This window comes from Dromiciops gliroides, chromosome 2 (genome assembly GCF_019393635.1).
Source record: "Dromiciops gliroides isolate mDroGli1 chromosome 2, mDroGli1.pri, whole genome shotgun sequence".
NCBI lineage: Eukaryota > Metazoa > Chordata > Mammalia > Microbiotheria > Microbiotheriidae > Dromiciops > Dromiciops gliroides.
Window position 1 is genome coordinate 316,737,897 of NC_057862.1, and position 19,748 is coordinate 316,757,644.

Consider the following 19,748-nt stretch of genomic DNA (forward strand, 5'->3'; position numbering starts at 1 on the left):
TTTATCCACTGTGCCATTTAGCTGCCCCCATAGCACAGCACTTTTAATTTTTTTTTTTAAAGTGAGGCAATTGGGGTTAAGTGACTTGCCCAGGGTCACACAGCTAGTAAGCCTTAAGTGTCTGATATCAGATTTGAACTCAGGTACTCCTGACTCCAGGGCCTGTGCTCTATCCACTTAGCCATGTAGCTGCCCCACCACAGCACTTTTAATAGAAGCTTATTAAATGAAAGATTTTTTTTGGTGGTGGTGGTTTAGATCTGTGACTTGATTGTTGCAGAGGTCTCCTAATACAGAAAAAGGATCTCCTCTACAACTTAAAATTTTAAGAGAGAGGGCATCTAGCTGTATGACCCTGGGCAAGTCACTTAACTCCAGTTGCCTCACCAAAAAAAAAAAAAAATTGAGAGTTACCTGAGGAGCCGAGAGGTTTTGGCATGCCCATTTCTACACATCCATCATTCTGAGGCAGGACCTGATGCCAATTTTTCTTCCTTCAGATCCAGCCTTCAGTCTATCCACTAAGGGATACTAACCTAACCTAAATGAATGAATGAATGAATGAAAAGGAAGGTTCCATTTTAGGTATCTGACCCTGGTGGAGGAAACACGTTTCTGAGATTATGCGATTTAAGAAAATAATTTAATATCGTTAATATGTCTGGTATTATAAAAAGCACATCCTTTCTGGCTAATTTTTCTGATACTATTTAAATCGCCTCTCTGTAATCAATAATACGATTTAATTAAAAAAAACCATGTTTATTGCATTAAGAATCATGTCTTGTTAAAGAAGGAAGGAAGTGACAGGTTTCTAGAACAAATCCTTGATCGCTCTGAAGACAAGCAAAACGTGCCTCTGATTCGTCGACTCTGAGCAAAGTTCCCTGCCTGGGCTACACATGGCCAATGGGACTACATAATTGGTTTTCCCAAGATCCGGCAGACACGTGGCTGGAGTTGGTCTGGGGCCGGTCGTGGGAAGACACAGTTCTCCAGACCACGAGGGGGCGCCGGGTGTTTCCTTGCTGTTACTGTCGCGTTTCCCATAAAGCCTTAGAATAACCAATTAGCGAGCTGCCTCCTCACCGCTTTCAAAGTCGGCGGGTCCTTTGTCCAATGGATAGACGGGTTCTTTCCCCGGCCGCCAGAGCGACCATAGTTTTGTCCAATTGTCTCACGGAATCGGGCAACGCCCGCCTTCCGGGGAGGGGATTGACGTCTCCTCCGCCCAATGGAACTCTCCTGGTCGGCGGGTGGGTGAGCGGGGCCCTGTGTAATGGCGGAACGCGGCGGGGACGGGGGGGACGGTGAGCGATACAACACGGGGGAGCTCAGGTAAGAGAAGCCACCGCCGTCACCAGTTGAGGTTTGGGTCTTCGGCGTATCCAGGCCCTCAAGCTGGGAGCCGTGGCCGTGGCTGAGAGGACGGCTCGGAGCGGTGCGGGGCCGGGACCGCGTGTGTCTGTGTGTATGTATGTATGTATGTATGTGTTGCGGCGGTACCGCGCGCGCGCGCGCGTGTATGTGTGTGTGTGTGTATGTGTTGCGGCCATACAACGTGTGTTTGTGTGTATCTGTGTGCTTTGCTGCGGTACGAGGTTTGGGGAACGGGTGGCTGGCCTCCGGGAAGGAGTCAAGAGGCCCCGGGGCCTCGTTCCCCGCCCTGCCCTGCCCCGCCCTGCCTCTCCCCCAGTCCTTTTCACTCTCTCTCTGGGCCCCCCCCCCCGGGTACTTGACTCCCCCCCCCCTGTCTGACTCCCGGCCCCTCTCCTCTGACCAGCGCGCCCCGCCACCTCCACCCCAGAGACCCCTCTTTCCGTCTCCCAGACCTCCCTTCTCTCTTCTCGGGACCCTTTTCTGCTCATCTGCGACCCTCTTCCTCCAGCTCTCCCTCATCCTGGGGCCCACTAAGTCATTCCACCAACTATCATTTACCAAGCATTAGAGTGTACTTGGACATATTCAGGCAGAAACGAAACAGTTCTTGTCCTCCAGTAGCTTACATTCTTTTAGAGTTAACAGATAAACCAATAATGCACTTATTTTGCATTTTTCGTATTGAAGCAAAAACCCGAAAATTTGGGGGGTGGGGAGAGGAATCCCTGCTTTGCCTTCTCCTTCCCGTACCCTTTCCAGGTCTAACTTTGCCACGCTTAACCTCACCCTTATCTGATTTCCCTCACATCTAACCAGCATTTCTTCCCCCTCGGCTAAACTGTGGCCCCAGAGAATTAAATGGCATTCTTGCCCCCAACTTCTCTCTCACCCTCCAAATCCTCTAATTCCAAGCCAACATGCACATCCAAGTTAGAATTTGCTAAAGTTGTAATATATCTGTAAAAACATTTTGTTTTGTCTTAGCAATCAATGAATCTATGAGAGAGAGTCTTAAAAGGATGTTATAAATGTTTCCTGGGCAGAACATTGTCAGACACAGATGTTTAAATGTGAAGTATAGCATTATGAAGGCAACAGTAATTGGTAATAAAAGTAGTTTGGAATTTCAGTATTGATCTGTATCATAACCTGTACCATGTATGCTGAAACCCTGTTATACTCATTATAACTTTTCACTTTTTACAAATCATAAGAGAAATGTTCAATGGGTTGCCAACTTGAGGTGACCTTTCAAATTAGATGCAAGTGTTGTGTATGGTATTGGCATCTTATAACTTTTTTTTTCTTGATTGTCACTTATCATGATGTCAGTGTTGAACCGAATATAATCAGAAATAAAATAAATTTACCCTAAATCCTACACTTGCCCTGTTATGTTCCTTTTAGTAATGAACAAACATCACAATAGGTTACCATGGTGTCTTATTGTTAGTGATGGAAAGTTCATATCTTGATTCTGCTCTCTAGTCACTTAGTTTCATAGGGATCATCACTGAATTTTGGAGAGCAGTTGTCTACAACTCTATTACCAACAGTCTTTAAAATATACTATTATAAGAACAGAAGATATTACAAGAGAATTGAATAGGGATTTTATGTTAGGTGTTATATTACATTTACTTGATTTCTTTTTCTTTTCCATTACTGCTTTTAAGAATTTTACTATATCATGGGGCTTTAAATCTCTAATGTTGGTAGCTTTTGGGGGGAAAAGCAAAACTACGACTATGTTCTAGTTGCACAAGGCCTTTGGGAAAATATTTTAGTTTTAAGTTATCCTGTTATGGAAAAGTATGAAATAATCCCTGTTTTTTAAAGGAGTTTACATTCTTATGTAAATGTATAAGTATATGCAGAATAAATAAGTATTGGGAATTGGGATTGTACTTTTGATTTCACTAGTTTTGGAAACTCCCTGGTAAAGAAGCTCTTATCACTGTGTATTGAAACCTCTTGCAAATTAGTTTTAGAGAGTTGCCTACGGTCTTATGGGCCAGTAATGTGTGTTAGAGACAGAACTTGAACCTTGGTCTTTTTAGTTTCAAAGGCTACTACACTGTGCTGCCTCTCACAGAATAGATTATTACAAATAAAATACAGCATAGTTCCGAATAGAGATGGGGAGCACTAACAGTGGAGAGATCAGGAAAGGCTTCTTGTAGAAGTTGGTGCTTGATCTGTGTCATGAAGGAAGAGAGGGATTCTGGAATGCATAGGTAAGGAAAGAATACATTCTAGGTATTAGGGACAGTTAATGCCAAAGGCATATAGACTCATGATCCGAGTTCCTTTTGTGAGGAAATCAAATCAGTAAATAGAGATGAGAATCATAAATATTTTTTGTTTTTATTTTAAGTAGTAGCAACAGTGAGTTGGAAGAAAAAAAAGCTAGAATTGAGGTAAATTGTCAGTTTTGGGCTGAAGGTACATCTTGTAATTCATTTTAACTTGTTTGACTATTGTAACCCATAACTAATTATTTTCATGAATTGGAAATTTGCAGATTTTGTTGAAAATGAGAAATAGGATTAGTTGAACTGGTCATATAAGTTCCATTTTTCCCAGTAGCACACCTTGGCATATTGTCTAATTCTTTGCCTCAAAATTGATCTGGAATATGAATAATTTAGAGCCCTTTTTTTCCTTTAGTTTTAGTTTTTGTTTTTTTATGGCAGGGCAATGAGGGTTAAGTGACTTGGCCAGAGTCACATAGCTAGTAAGTGTTAAGTGTCTGAGGTCAAATTTGAACTCAGGTCCTCCTGAATCCAGGGCTGGTGCTCTATCCACTGCGCCACCTAGCTGCCCCTAGAGCCCTTTTAAAAGATAAACAGAAAGCTGATTAAAAGGTTGAAAACTAGGGCCTATATAGACAAACCAGGACAGGTAAGGTTAAGGAATTTTTGGTCTTCATTTCTTGTCTATAGAGAATAGTGGGGGGAAAAAAAAGAGAATAGTGACGGTTGTCTCTGTTAGAGTTAATGGACTTCAGCTATAATAGGAATTTTTGTATTAGGAATGTGGACTATATCATAATAGTGAGGGAGTAGTATGAGATTGATAAGTGAGTGCTCTAATACATTTTGGACTAATAATAGGACTGTAGTATGAGTTATTGAGGGAGATTGTAAACTTTTTTCTTTTTGGTGGGACAGTGTGGATTAAGTGACTTGCCCAGGGTCACACAGCTAGTGTCAAGTGTCTGAGGTCATATTTGAACTCAGGTCCTCCTGAATCCAGAGCCAGTGCTTTATCCACTGCGCCACCTAGCTGCCCTGATTGTAAACTTTTAAAAATAAATATTGCCCAATATTTCACTATATATACTTTCTGGTATATCTTACATATTGAAAAGGATGTAATCTTTGTGGATGATGGACTAAATGATCTCTTAAAGGGCATTATATTCTTCTTTAATTGTAATTTTAAAAGTTAGAAGCTTTCTTAACTTAATGGACAAATTAACAGTCCTTTGGCTTTTCCACCCAGAATGGCTCAACAGCAAGCGTTGAGGTTTCGTGGTCCAGCTCCCCCACCAAATGCAGTCATGCGAGGTCCACCTCCTCTGATGCGTCCACCTCCACCTTTTGGAATGATGAGAGGTCCTCCTCCACCACCTCGACCCCCCTTTGGTCGTCCTCCTTTTGATCCTAATATGCCACCGATGCCTCCTCCAGGAGGAATTCCTCCTCCTATGGGTCCTCCACATCTACAGGTAAGGAATGAATGAGTCATTTCCTTTTTCCATTGATGAGTATTTGGTTCTTCACACTATGGTAGAGACGTCTTTCTTATGCAGATATATCAGGTCAAGTCACTCTTGCTGAGAAATTTTTAAGTGGCTCTCATTTTTGTAAAAGCTCTGATTCATTCAAGACCCTTCCCAATTTGACTGTCACCCAATCTCTGGAGCCCTCTTTATTTGCCTCTACATGCTGGGTTAGTTTCTGCCCCCAAGAATTCTTCTGATTATGTCTCTTTCCTTTGCTTATGCTATTTATTCCTGATGCCTAGGATAGCTTCCCTGTCTTTTCTTACCTTTAAATTCCTTCCTGTGCTTTGAAACTCAACTAAAATATTTCCATGAAGTTTTTCTTACTAACTCTAATCTTTCCTCTTGGCTCTCACTCATTATAATTTTTCTCAAACTGTAGTATACTTACCATGTGTATTGTATATTATAAGTATTTGTGTTGGTGTTATATTTCTCTTTAACAAAGATCCTGTATATGAGGTGAGGGACTATATATACTTCATCTAAACTTGGCATTGTGCCAAGCACAACAATCTACATGCAGATGTTTACTATCTGTTTCAATGAATGAGAGCTTCCTGGGCATGTGGCCCTATGTTAAATGCTTATGAAAAGTAGAAATAGTGGAACGTCACTTGCAAGTATGGGTTTTGCCTTTAGGAGCTTCTTTTCATTTCTTTCTTTTTTTTTGGGGGGGTGGCTCTGTCTAGGAGCTTCTTTTCAGAGACAGCATCAGTTTAGATGTGATGAAAAAGGGGAGATAAACAGATGAATATTTAAATAATGAGGGATCTTCCCAAAGTAGAAGTTGTAATGATTATTAAAGGAAGAAATAAAACCATAATATAGGTAATAATAAGTATATAGATGAAATGAATGGAGATTAATAAAATCATTGTCAAATAGGGACATTTTTATTTTCAATATTACTATATAGCTTCTCTTTTGAAAAGGAAAAAATTTTTATTTATATATATATACATATATATATATATATAAAATTTGTGCTCCCAGAATAAATATGACAGAAAATGATTTATCAGTGGTCCCTGTTCAAAGTAAATGGATAGAGAGAAACTCAGATTTACCAAAAAGATAAACTAGGGATGATTAGACCGTAACCCCTAATTTTAGAAAGTTTCATCATAGCTTCCCCCAGTGCACTTAACCCAGTGTACATCTTCAGAGCACCTAGCACAGTATCTGCCATATAGTAGTCCCTTAATAAATGCTGGTTGACTGATGTTGATGTTGAGTGTCTATTATGTGTGAAGTAATAAGTACTGAGGTTGACACAAAGTTAGTAAAACATAATCTCAGTTCATTTAGTCTAATGAGGGGCTGAAATAGGACACATAGCCATATATACTATTCATGTGTATATATATGTATATGTATATGTATATATATATATATATGTATATATATATATAATTCATATGGTAAAGCGCAGCAGGAGAATTAAGAAGATTCTGTTTTGGGAGTTCAGAAGAAAGAGTACTTCTGATTGAGGAAGCCTCAGTTTCTTCATTTTTTTTTTTTTTGGCGGCGGGGCAGCGAGGGTTAAGTGACTTACCCAGGGTCACACAGCTAGGTTGAATTTGAAATCAGGTCCTCCTGAATCCAGGTCCAGTGCCTTTTCTACTGCCTTTTCCACTGTGCCACCTAGCTGCCCCTCAACTCATTTTTTTGTTTTTCATCTTTAAAGTGAAGAACTCAAAACAGTCAGTAGATTTATTAAAGTGCCTACTAAGTGCTAAGCACTGTGCTAAGCTTTGAAAGGAAAGACAAAAAACAGTCCCTGCCCTTGAGGAGTTCACACTCTAATAGAGAAGATGACATGTAAACAGTGATGTACAAACTAGACATGTACAGGATATACTGAAGGGAAGGCATTAATATTAAGAAGAATTGGGAAAGACTTCTTGCAGAAGGTTGGATTTTTAGTTGAGACTTGAAGGAAGGGAGGAGGTGAAGAGAAGGAAAAAACTAGGTGAGAAGGATTAGATGACAACTAAATCACTTTTAGCACTAAATCTATAGTCCTGAGATTCTCCTTCATTCAATATATATCTGTTTATTTTTGTGTTCTTGTGTGCTGACTGCCAAACATAAGACTTATATTATTTGTACTTCTCTCTTCTAGTAACTTAACTGAACTGATAAGTGAAAATGAGTATATTTGAAATAGAATTAGAAAAATAGTGAGATGGTGTTTGACACAGAAGCTGTAGAATTTAGATATGCATGTTTTGGTAGGACAGATATGGAAATAGGTATTTGAATACTTTTAAATGCTCAATAATTAATGGTATAATAGGAGCCCTGGCTCTGGAATCAGAGGATCTGGATTCAAATTTTGGCTTCTGATGCTTTATTAAGTGTACAACTTTTGGCAAATCACTTAATCTATTTGGGTATCAGTTTTCTTATCTGAAAAGTGAGGGACTTGGACTAGATGGTGTTTGAGATCTCATCTAACTAAATCTATGATCCTAATTGATTAACCTTTAACTTTGGACAACAGAAACTAAATGCCATATACTTACAACTACTTATACTTTTTAATATTCTAGTACATCCATAATAGCTTATTCTTGTTCATTCATCTCTATATTTGTATATAAACTTTTCTTTAATGTAATTGTGAATGTGTGTATTGTTTTTTGAGGTTCTTATATCTTTATATTACTTGTAAATCTTTTAAATTTTGTTTTTCTCATAGTGATATTTTTTATGACATCGTAATATATTCTGTGACATTTATATACCATAGTAGATTATTCACCCGCAGTTGGACAATTTAGGTTGTTTCAATTTCTCTGTAATTACAACTAATACTACTCCCTATATTTCTGAACTGATGACTTTTTCATTACAAAGATATTCTTAGGATATATTCCCAATAGTTGGATTATTGGGTCTCAAAGGGTTTGAATATTTTGTGACTATTTCATATTGCCAGATTTCTTTACCAGAAGATTCTGTCATTTCCAATTCTGTCAGCACAATCTAAAATGTTTAAGAAATTTGATGTACTTTTGATCTTACCATCTTTAAGGTTAAATTAAGAAATACTTGTTTGAAAGAAACTAATTTAATTTACTATCACTTATGAAACATGTGTTCTATCTATGCCATTCACTTAAAGCTAGTGGGAGAACTAGTAGATGCTTTCTAATGTGATTCTTTTCTTATGTCATTTTGTTTTAAAATAGAACATTTTTAGCTAGTAATGTTTAAAAGATGTTTGTAACAGATGTTTATATTTATTTAATTTTTAATTTTTTTGGGGCGGGGCAGTGAGGGTTAAGTGACTTGCCCAGGGTCACACAGCTAGTAAGTGTCAAGTGTCTGATGTCGGATTTGAACTCAGGTACTCCTGAATCCAGGGCTGGTACTCTATCCACTGTGCCACCTAGCTGCCCCAATGTTTATATTTATTGAATACTATCTATTCAGATCTGAAAAATAGGATGAATTGAAAAGAAAATAGACTGTGAAAGTCCCCCCTCTCCCCCCCACCAAAGAAATTGGTTCTATATTACTATTGTATAAACTTGATCTTGTTTTAATTACATTTTAAGGGTAAATACAGATTACATAGAAAACTTGTTTTGTTTTACCCTATTGATTTTTTTTCCTAAAGTGTAATTGTCTGTTTCTGCTTTAGTATTTATTTTATAGCGTAGTGAACATAATCTCTTTTTGATGAATGAGACAGTTACAGTGCTCATCACTGGCAATTTTTTGTCCTGTAGATTTAGACATTTGAGATTTTTCTGAATTCAGAACTTAACCCTAGAACTTAACTTGATTTCTTTAGGACATAACTTAAAAGATGGAAGTTTTTTAAAAAAATTGTTGGGCAATGGGGGTTAAGTGACTTGCCCAGGGTCACACAGCTAGTAAGTGTCAAGTGTCTGAGGCTGGATTTGAACTCAGGTACTCCTGAATCCAGGGCCAGTGCTTTATCCACTGCACCACCTAGCTGCCCAAGATGGAAGTTTTTTGACATTGCTGGTATCAGTTAATTTCTTTTTCTTCGAAAAGGAATATAAAAAGTGAAAAAATTCCAGTTGAGGGTTTTTAGTTCATAACAGTACTTTTTCATATTAGTGACTTCATTGCCATTTTGTATTTGTTACTGACATTTTTACATATAAAGAATTTTTTATCTAATTTTTTTTCACATGAATTTCTGATTGTTAAGGAATTTGCTATACAGATCTTTCTTTAAAAAAGGATAAGAGGGTGAAAGGAGTATGCCCATTATTTTTCTTTCTTTCATGTTACCATACTTTTTGTAAGCCTTGATATAAAACCCCAGTGTTATTTCCGAGCTATTTTAGTACTGATGCATTTGTCACCATCATGATTACCAATTTTTGGGCCTTCAGTGGTTTATTTTCTATATTGCCTTCATGCAAATGAGACTAGACTTTGCAGGTTTTTATAGAGTTTTGTTTCTTGTCTTGTATATTATTGGTCAAATCCTGTTACAGTGGACTTTGCTGAATTGTTTTGTTGTACTAAAATGTTATATTTGTAACTCGTAAGTTGGCTACCAGCAAAGATTTTTAGGCACATAATTTTTGTTATAATGTTGTTTTACATTATAGTTATTTCCACTTAACTCGGTCACTCAAAGTGAACTGTTTGTTACTTATACCAAAGCAAAACTTGTAAACAAAATTAATAAAATCAGTGACCTGATTTGATAGTGTATGTTACATTCTTTTCTCAAAAATCCTCCACTTTGTTACTGAGAAAGCTATTTTTTTTTTAATCATTCATTCTCTGGGACCAAGATTCTTCATTATAATGTGTCAGAATTCTATTACCATTTAGTGTTTAATTTGCTTTATTAGGGTGGTCATGTATATTGTCTTGATTCTGCTTTCTTTACTTTTTAGTATTCTACTAGTCTTCTCATGCTTCTCTGAATTCCTCAGTCTTTGTTTCTTTTTGAACAATAATATTCCATTATGTATATATGCTATAGTTTTAGGGATAGCTAGGTGGCGCAGTGGATAAAGCACCAGCCCTGGATTCAGGAAGACCCGAGTTCAAATCCTGCCCTCAGATACTTGACACCTACTAGCTGTGTGATCCTGGGCAAGTCACTTAACCCTTATTGCCCGGCAAAAAACCAAAAAAGCCCCACAAAAACAAAATTAAAGCAAGCAGTATATACTATAGTTTGTTCAGCCATTCCCTAATTGTTTTTTTTTTTTTACTATCCCAAAGGATGCTGCTGTAATTATTTTATTTTACATGTAGAGTTAGCATTCTTTGACTGCCTTGATATTTAAACCCCATGGTGAGATCAGTGGTACAGTTGCCTTATTGTTAAAATGCTTGGGTATTTGTATTTAATTAGAACAAAAATAGAGGTAGGCAGCTGGTAAACATATAGTATAGAAATTACTATATTAACATTTCTATTGTGATTATTCACAGAGACCACCTTTTATGCCTCCTCCCATGGGAACTATGCCCCCACCTCCTGGCATGATGTTTCCACCTGGAATGCCTCCAGTTACTGCCCCTGGCACACCAACATTACCTCCCACTGAGGAAATATGGGTAGAAAACAAAACTCCAGATGGAAAGGTAAGATGTAAAAGATAGTTGAAGTATATAGGGTGATAAAAATTGTAAAACATATAGACTGTTGGCAAGTTAACTATTTAAATGTTATATACTCCAATTAGAATGTGCCTTCCTTAGATGCAATGACTTTTAAAAAAAAACAGCCACTTTTGGTATCTCCATCATCTTGCACAGTTCTTTGTATAGTATAGGTACCAAATAAATGTCTTTTGAATCAATCATAATTAAAGGAATCCTCTATGTAGATCAGAGATGGAATTAGGGCAGCATTCTCAGGAACAGCTAAAGATTGAATTGGACTTACAGGGACTTTTGAGTATCTGATTTAGTTACATAAGTGTACAGTATTGTATATCAGCTATATGTGTCTGTTTTTCTCAAGACAGATTTGTTTGATTAATAACTTCATTTGTCTTCTCTACAGGTATATTATTATAATGCTCGGACACGTGAGTCTGCATGGACCAAACCAGATGGAGTTAAAGTTATTCAGCAATCAGAACTAACTCCTATGCTGGCTGCCCAGGCTCAGGCCCAGGCACAGGCCCAGGCCCAGGCCCAGGCTCAGGCCCAGGCCCAGGCACAGGCCCAGGCTCAGGCTCAGGCTCAGGCTCAGGCACAGGCACAGGCACAGGCACAGGCACAGGCACAGGCTCAGGCCCAGGCCCAGGCTCAGGCACAGGCTCAGGCTCAGGCCCAGGCCCAGGCCCAGGCGCAGGCGCAGGCCCAGGCTCAGGCCCAGGCCCAGGCCCAGGCCCAGGCTCAGGCACAGGCTCAGGCACAGGCTCAGGCCCAGGCCCAGGCCCAGGCCCAGGCCCAGGCTCAGGCACAGGCTCAGGCACAGGCACAGGCCCAGGCCCAGGCCCAGGCCCAGGCCCAGGCTCAGGCTCAGGCTCAGGCTCAGGCACAGGCTCAAGCTCAAGTACAAGCCCAAGTACAAGCTCAAGGTGTAAATGCATCCACTCCTACAACTAGTAGCCCAGCATCAGTGGTTTCCACTTCAACGCCATCATCCACACAGTCTTCTACCACTTCTACAACAACAACAGTAACTTCAGTTTCACAGACTGTATCAAGTAAGTATAATTTATGTTTAACTTTTTTCCCCCCAAGGAAGCTTAAGATGTATTCTGTGCCCACTAGAAGCACCTAATTGATTTATTGTTTGTTTTTGTTTTTGGTGAGGCAGTTGGGGTTAAGTGACCTGCCCAGGGTCACACAGCTAGTTAAGTGTCAAGTGTCTGAGGTCGGATTTGAACTCAGGTCCTCTTGAATCCAGGGCTGGTGCTCTATTCACTGTGCCACCTAGCTTCCCCTACCTAATTGATTTAGGTGGAGAGAGAAGATTAACATTCATGGAACATGATACAGCATATAAGTAAGCACTAAAGTATATGGTGCAGACCATAAGGGATTTAGAAAATGGATAAAGACATAGGAATCATGGAGAAATTGAAAATGCTATATCTTGAAGATAGGTAGAGTAGTTTTTTGATAGGTGGAAAAGATATGAAAAGAGTTGAGGTAAGGGAAACAGCATAAGCAAATGAGCAGAAGTGGAAATGAATGTGGGGTCCTTGGCACAGTGAGAAGACCCTTGAATTTTTTCAGTAAAGGTCAATTGAAGGGAGGGACTACTACTAGTTTTACATAAGGTTTTCTTTGCACATAAGAAGCTATGATTTTATTGATGTGGGTATTCCTATAGAAGATAGACATTATAATCCCTGTACACTTAGTAAATAGTTTTCATGAGTAACTGTGGCTGAAAAAATTAATTATCTTAGTTTCCAAACTTTAATGGTTTTATTCACTTTCCCCTTTTTCCTAAAAAAGTGATCGTAGTTCTTATTCCAGCCCCACTTTTCATAAATAAATTTATGCAAATAATTGTATTTTATTCAGATGAAATGAAGGATTTGTCACAATTTTTATGACACATCTTAAACATAAAAATACACAGTTATTGATAAAACCCTTTACAGTTTTCATATTTATAAATTATAAAATACTGTGATTGATGGAGTTGTTTTTGGCACCAAGTTTCTCAATGTAATTTCTATTCAAAATTTTTTCATTCATAAACCATGATCTATATATATAAGAACTATAGAACACTCCATTTTACATAAAATAAATAAGAGAGAGAAAGGATAGTGACTGTACTGATAATTTCATTGATACAGGGATGAAGAAGTTCGCTTTACTGATTTATTTCCATAAGAATTTTTGTTTGCAGATTATTTCCTTTGCTATGTCTCTTCATCTCCACTCAGACAACAATCACTTGTAACAAAGATTAACGTTTTCTTTGCAATTTAAGATGTTAGAAAGTTGCCTGGACCAGAAGTGTCAAACTTCCAGCCTCAATATTCTACTCCTAGTGGGGGGGCTGAACTAGATTAAAATATAATTGGAAAATGTTTAACAAAATAAATGAAAATGCAGTGCAGAATAGACAGTTTATTTTTGATTTCTGAGACATCATGCTACCAGCAGGGATTGGTTTCTGTTTGAGTTTGACATAATTGACCTGGACCACCGAGAGGCTCACGTAAGTCTGTATGTGTCAGAGACAGAATTTGAACCCAGATCTTTGGCCCCGTGACTAGCTCTGTCTGCTACACCATACTACTTCTAAGATGTGATAAAATTTTTCTCTGTTCAAGAAACTCGTTATCACCTAAGATGTTCAGATTCATCATGTATCATCACAAGATGAATCTCTTCACTTTTCTTGTTCAGATGGAGTCATATCCACAGCAGCTGGCCTCCTTTATCCATTAATATTCAGAAATATTTAGGTACTTTACTTTTTTTTTTTGTGAAGCAATTGGGGTTAAGTGACTTGCCTAGAGTCACACAGCTAGTAAGTGTTAAGTGTCTGAGGCCAGATTTGAACTCAGGTCCCCCTGAATCTAGGGCTAGTGCTCTATCCACTGTGCCACCTAGCTGCCTCATTGAGGTACTTTAAACTAAAATGAGAATTGCTTCTGAGGACTGGTTGGGTGTTATAAGATCTTTTTCATTTTCAAGGCAGATCTTTTTCTAGTTGTGAAACAACTGTAACCTTTTCATAAATGCAGTTTTGTTATCCTTCTGGATCTAAGTATGAATTTGAGCAATTTGAATTGATTTAGAGTGTAGAGGTAGGGGCATTATTACTAAGAAAAATGACAGTGTCTTCCTTTAGCCTGAACATGCCTCAAAGTACTTTGTCATGAGAAAGCTAACTGATTTTGTAATAATAGGGAATTTCCCTGTGTTTTGCCCCCAGGTTATTACATAATTTTGCAAAGAGCCTTTCTTTTCAATTGACTTTTCCTAAGTCAATTATTTTTTAAAAAGCTTTTATCTTATTCCATATCGAGACCTTATCTATCCCCTTCCTCCCTCCAGAGTCAAAATTCAAAAAAAAGTTAAGAAAAAATGGAAGTCAAAAACCAACCAACATTGTAGCCATGTTAGACACTATATGTGATACACATGCCATATATATTCCTCATTTCTATTTAGCAAAAACATGAGTTGAATTACGTTTTAGCAACATGAAAAACTTCCATTCATTTTTTTTTCCTCTCTGTAAGTATGTATATATTTTTATATTTTCCCCCTTATTTTTATTTCTCAGTATAAGTGATTGTGAAGCATGCAATGTATCCAGATTACACAAGGTCCATGGTTTTAACTAGTTCTTGTAGACCTGCATTTCATCGTAACACTTATTGAGCTTCATTCACAGTGCATCTAATTCTTCCATGTTTTATCATTTTCATTTTTTAAAAAATCTGTAAATTACAATGAAAATTTTTCTGGATGTGGCATTGCCATCAATAGGTTTGCAGAGTAACATCTCTCTAGCATCAGATTCACCAGTGATGATGCACATAAACAAATGAGCATCTTTAGTTGCTAAGGTCTCTGAAGTTTTAGTTTACTGATTACAATGGTCTTTGGACATAAGGACCATTCTCTTTCTCATCATAGTATCTGAAGGCTGCTATTAAAATTTGATTTGCCAAACATCAGACCATACCAAAGGTTGAAGGTAGTATCATTTCTCTTATTGAACGAAGCTTTTTTACACTTGGCAATTCTCAGAGCAATCTTAAACAGTAGGGATAGTCTTGTTAGAATTACAGTTTTTGAGAAAAGAAAGTTTTTGCTTATTTAAAACATCGAATTTTCTCTGGGAAAAAAAAAAATCTCATTTTGCCAGTGTGCTCTTCATGGACCCTTTCAAGCTGATTTTTCAGTTTATTAGATTTCATGCCACCTGCATCTAAAGTATTAAGACAAAATGAACACAGGTGTTCCTTACCATTAGTTATACAACTTGTGAATTCTAGTGATAAATAAAGTGAATCTTATTTTCTTTTGGGCACTTCAGTTGATCAATCAAATTTTGTTTGTTTGGGTTTTTTTTTTTTTGGGTGAGGCAGTGGGGTTAAGTGACTTGCTCAGGGTCACACAGCTAGTTAGTGTCAAGTGTCTGAGGCCAGATTTGAACTCAGGTACTCTTGAATCCTGGGCTGGTGCTTTATCTACTGCGCCACCTAGCTGCCTCTCAATCAAATTTTATAATGCACTTACTTTGTGTGCTAGGCACTGTGCTAAGCACTTTGGGGTTACTCTTAGTGTCCTTGAAACCAGGTATTCACTTGTCCTTGAAACAGGGTATGCACTTCAAAAGGTTATTTCTATTTAAAAATAAAAGGCAATAAAAATGTAAGAAATTGAATTGTTGAAATCTTTGTATGTTATTTTTAAATTTAAATTTTTGTTTTTTCAATAAATAAGCATTTTCTTTCTTTTTCTTTTTTCTTTTCTTTTTTCGGGGCAATGAGGGTTAAGTTGACTTGCCCAGGGTCACACAGCTAGTAAGTGTTAAATGTCTGAGGCTGGATTTGAACTCAGGTCCTCCTGAATCAAGAGCCAGTGCTTTTTCACTGTGAAACTTAGCTGCCCCCTAACAAGCATTTTCTTTTCCTCCTACCTCACAATGGAAAGAAAAAAGAAAACACAAAACCCTTATAACAAATATGCATAGTGCAGCCTGTATTGGTAATGTACAAAAATGTGTCTCATTTTGCATCTTGAATCCATCATTTCTTTTTTTTTTCCTAGGAGGTAGAGAGCATACATCATAATTGATTTTTCTGGAGTTGTTGGTCATTGCATTGATCAAATTTCATATTTTTTTCTTCAGTTTTGTTTTTTAACTTTTTTTATGATATTGGTACATGCTTTCCAGCTTTCTTTTTTTCTTTCTTCCCTCCTCCCCCCAGAGCAATGAGGGTTAAGTGACTTGCCCAGGGTCACACAGCTAGTAAGTGTCAAGTGCCTGAGCTTTGATTTGAACTCAGGTTTTCCTGAATCCAGGGCTGGTGCTTTATCCACTACGCCACCTAGCTGCATCTTTTCTTCAGTTTTTAAAAAGTTTTAATTACTTTTGGAAACCATCTTATATTTTAGTTATCCTGATGATTAATTTTGACACATTTAATAGATAATATGATACTTTTTTCTTTTTTATGATGATACTCCCCCCCCCCCCCCAGGGCAGTGAGGGTTAAGTGACTTGTCCAGGGTCACACAGCTAGTGTCAAGTGTCTGAGGTTGGATTTGAACTCAGGTCCTCCTGAATCCAAGGCCAGTGCTTTATCCACTGCGCCATCTAGCTGCCCCAAATAATGATACTTTTTTTGGGGGGGGGCAGGGCAGTGGGGGTTAAGTGACTTGCCCAGGGTCACACAGCTAGTAAGTGTCAAATGTCTGAGGCTGGACCCGAACTCAGGTACTCCTGAATCCAGGGCTGGTGCTTTATCCACTGCGCCACCTAGCCGCCCCCTATAATGATACTTTTAATAGGAGAGTTGCTTAATATTGAGTTTATACATATCACATTCAAATATAACCAGCACCATGACAACACAGCTTATTTGTTATAAGCCTACACCAGTTGACAGTGATGGTTACAGATCTTCAGGCTTTGAGATTCCATACCATCATCTCAAATTTGTCTTTTTTTCACATGGATTATTAAATGGATTATTCATTCATTCATTCATTTATGTATTTAGAATTTTCCCCGTCTTAAGACAAGCAATATGATACAGGTTATGCATGTGCAGTCATGCAAAATATTTCCATATTAGTCATACTGTGAAAGAAAACAAACCAAAAAAATAAAAACAAGAAAAATCAAGTTTTTAAAAGTATGTTTTGATCTGCAAACTTCATTCCTTTCTCTTGAGGTGGATAGCATTTTTCATCATAGGTCTTTCAGAGGTGCCTTGGATCATTGTATTGCTGAGAATAGCTAAGTCATTCTATTTCCAGTTCTTTGCCACCACAAAAAGAGCTGCTACAAATATTTTTGTGCCTTTTTTCCTTTTTTTTTTTTTAATCTCTTTGCTATACAGACCTAGTAGTGGTATTGCTGAGTCAAAAGGTGTGCAGTTTTATACCCTTTGGGCATGGTTTCAAATTGCTTGCCCAGAATGGTTGAATCTGTTCACAATTCTACCAACAGTGCGTTAGTGTCCCAATTTTTCCACATCTCCAATATTTCATTTTCTGTCATATTAGCCGATTTGATTAGTTTGGGGTGATACCTCAGGGTTATTTTAGTTTGCATTTCTCTTACCAATAGTGATTTGGAGCATTTTTTCATATGGCTGTAGATAGCTTTGATTATTTTGTCGGAAACTGCCTGTTCATATCCTTTGAACATTTATCAGTTGCGGGGGGGATGCCTTTTTTCTTTATACATTTGACTCTGTTCTCCATATATTTGAGAAACAAGGCTTTTATCAGAGAAACTGCTGTAAAATTTTTTTCAGTTATGATTACTGTGTATTTTCTTCCATCCTGGTTTTCTGTTTATCATTTCTCCCTCTCTCTCCCTCTCCCCTCCCTCTCTCCCTTTCTCTCCTTCTACCCTGTCTGTCCTTAAGTGTTTTGCTTCTGATTACCACCTCCCCCAGTCTGCCCTTTCTTCTGTCAGTCCTCCCCTCCCCACTTCTTGTATTCCCTTCCTTTCCTTTCCTGTAGGGTAAGATAGATTTGTATATCCAGCTGAGTTTGTGTGTTCTAATTCTGATGAGAGTAAAGTTTAAGTGCTCCCCCCCCCACCTCCCCTATTTCCCCTTCTACTGTAAAAGCTCTTTTGTGCCTCTTTTATATCAAATAATTTACCCCATTCTACCTCTCCCTTTCTCTCAGTGCATTCTTTTTTCTTTATCCCTTAATTTTATATTTTTAGATATTCCATCATATTCAATTCACACTTTTTTTTTTGAGGCAGTTGGGGTTAAGTGACTTGCCCAGGGTCACACAGCTAGTAAGTGTCAAGTGTCTGAGGCCAGATTTGAACTTAGGTCTTCCTGAATCCAGGGCTGGTGCTTTATCCACTGTGCCACTTAGCTGCCTCTGTGTTTTCTTTTTATAAATACTCCTAACAAGTATCATTTTTCCATGTGGGAATGTAAATAGTTTAACCTTATTGAATCTCTGTGAACTCTCTTTCCTGTTTACCTTTTTATGATTCTCTTGAGTCTTATATTTGAAAGTCAGATTTACTATTCAATACTGGTCTTTTCATCAGGAATACTTGAAAGTTCTCTATTTCATTGAATGCCATTTTTCCTTCCCAAAGGATTGTACCCAGTTTTGCTGGGTAGGTGATTCTTAGTTGTAGTCCTAGATCTTTTGCCTCCCAGAATATCATATTCTAAGACCTCTGCTCCTTTAATGGAGAAGATGCTAAATCTTGCGTTATTCCGACTGTGATTCCATCATACTTGAATTGTTATTTTCTTTCTTTTTTTTTGTGGGGCAGTGGGGGTTAAGTGACTTGCCCAGGGTTACACAGCTAGTAAGTGTCAAGTGTCTGAGGCCAGATTTGAACTTAGGTCCTCCTGAATCCAGGGCCGGCGCTTTATCCACTGTGCCACCCAGCCGCCCCTACTTGAAGTATATCTTTCTGGCTGCTTGCAGTAATTTCTCTTTGATCTGGGAGCTCTGGAATTTGGCTATAATATTCTTGGGAGTTTTCATTTTGCGGTCTCTTTCAGGAGGTGATCTGTGGGTTTTCTCAGTTTCTATTTTACTCTCTGGTTCTGATAATTTCTTTTTTTTTTTTAATTTTTTAAATTTATTTATTTATTTTTAGTTTTTAGTGAGGCAATTGGGGTTAAGTGACTTGCCCAGGGTCACACAGCTAGTGTTAAGTGTCTGAGGCCGGATTTGAACTCAGGTACTCCTGAATCCAGGGCCGGTGCTCTATCCACTGTGCCACCTAGCTGCCCCCTGATAATTTCTTAAAAGATGAAAGAAGGCTTTTTTTTCTTTCTTTTTTTTTTTTTGATCATGGCTTTCAGATAGTTCAATAAATTTTTAGTGATCTTTCCTTGATCTATTTTCCAGGTCAGCTGTTTTTTTTTCCAATGAGATAGTTTACATTTTCTATTTTATCTTTTTTGTTTTACTGTTTCTTGAGAATCTCATGGAGTCATTAGCTTCCACTAGCCCCATTCTGATTTTTTAAGGAATTATTTCAGTGAATTTCTGTACCTCCTTTTCCATTTGACCAGTTCTACTCTTCAGTGGATTTTTGTGCTGCTTTTACCATTTGGCCTGTTTTGTTGTTTGTTTCTTTGTTTTCAGGGCAGTGAGGGTTAAGTGACTTGCCTAGGGTCACACAGCCAGTAAGTGTCAAGTAGTGTCTGAGGCTGAATTTGAACTCAGGTCCTCCTTAATCCAGGGCCAGTGCTTTATCTACTGCACCACCTAGCTACCCCTTATTTTGTGTTTTAAGGTGTTATTTTCTTCAGTATTTTTTTGTGCTTCCCTAACTAAACTATTGACTTGTTTTTCATGATTTTCTTGCATCAGTGTAATTTCTTTTCCTAGTTTTTCCTCTACCACTCTTATTTGATTTTTAAAATCCTTTTTGAGTGCTTCAGGGAATTTTTTC

At 38.0% G+C, this 19,748-nt stretch overlaps 1 protein-coding gene across 2 annotated transcripts in view; it reads left to right on the forward strand.

Annotated features, from left to right (window-relative positions):
• The first annotated feature begins 1,266 nt into the window (after window positions 1-1,266).
• TCERG1 (transcription elongation regulator 1) overlaps window positions 1,267-19,748 on the forward strand; it is a 64,680-nt gene continuing 46,198 nt past the window's right edge. Inside the window, exons 1-5 of one of the 2 annotated variants that reach the window (XM_043983626.1) lie at window positions 1,267-1,338; window positions 4,888-5,113; window positions 10,616-10,768; window positions 11,193-11,288; window positions 11,481-11,844. In XM_043983626.1, the coding sequence (XP_043839561.1) occupies window positions 1,280-1,338; window positions 4,888-5,113; window positions 10,616-10,768; window positions 11,193-11,288; window positions 11,481-11,844 (898 nt within the window). In that variant the 5' untranslated portion in view covers window positions 1,267-1,279. The remainder of the gene's footprint in view (window positions 1,339-4,887; window positions 5,114-10,615; window positions 10,769-11,192; window positions 11,289-11,480; window positions 11,845-19,748) is intronic. The other variant, XM_043983625.1, reaches the window with a different exon arrangement.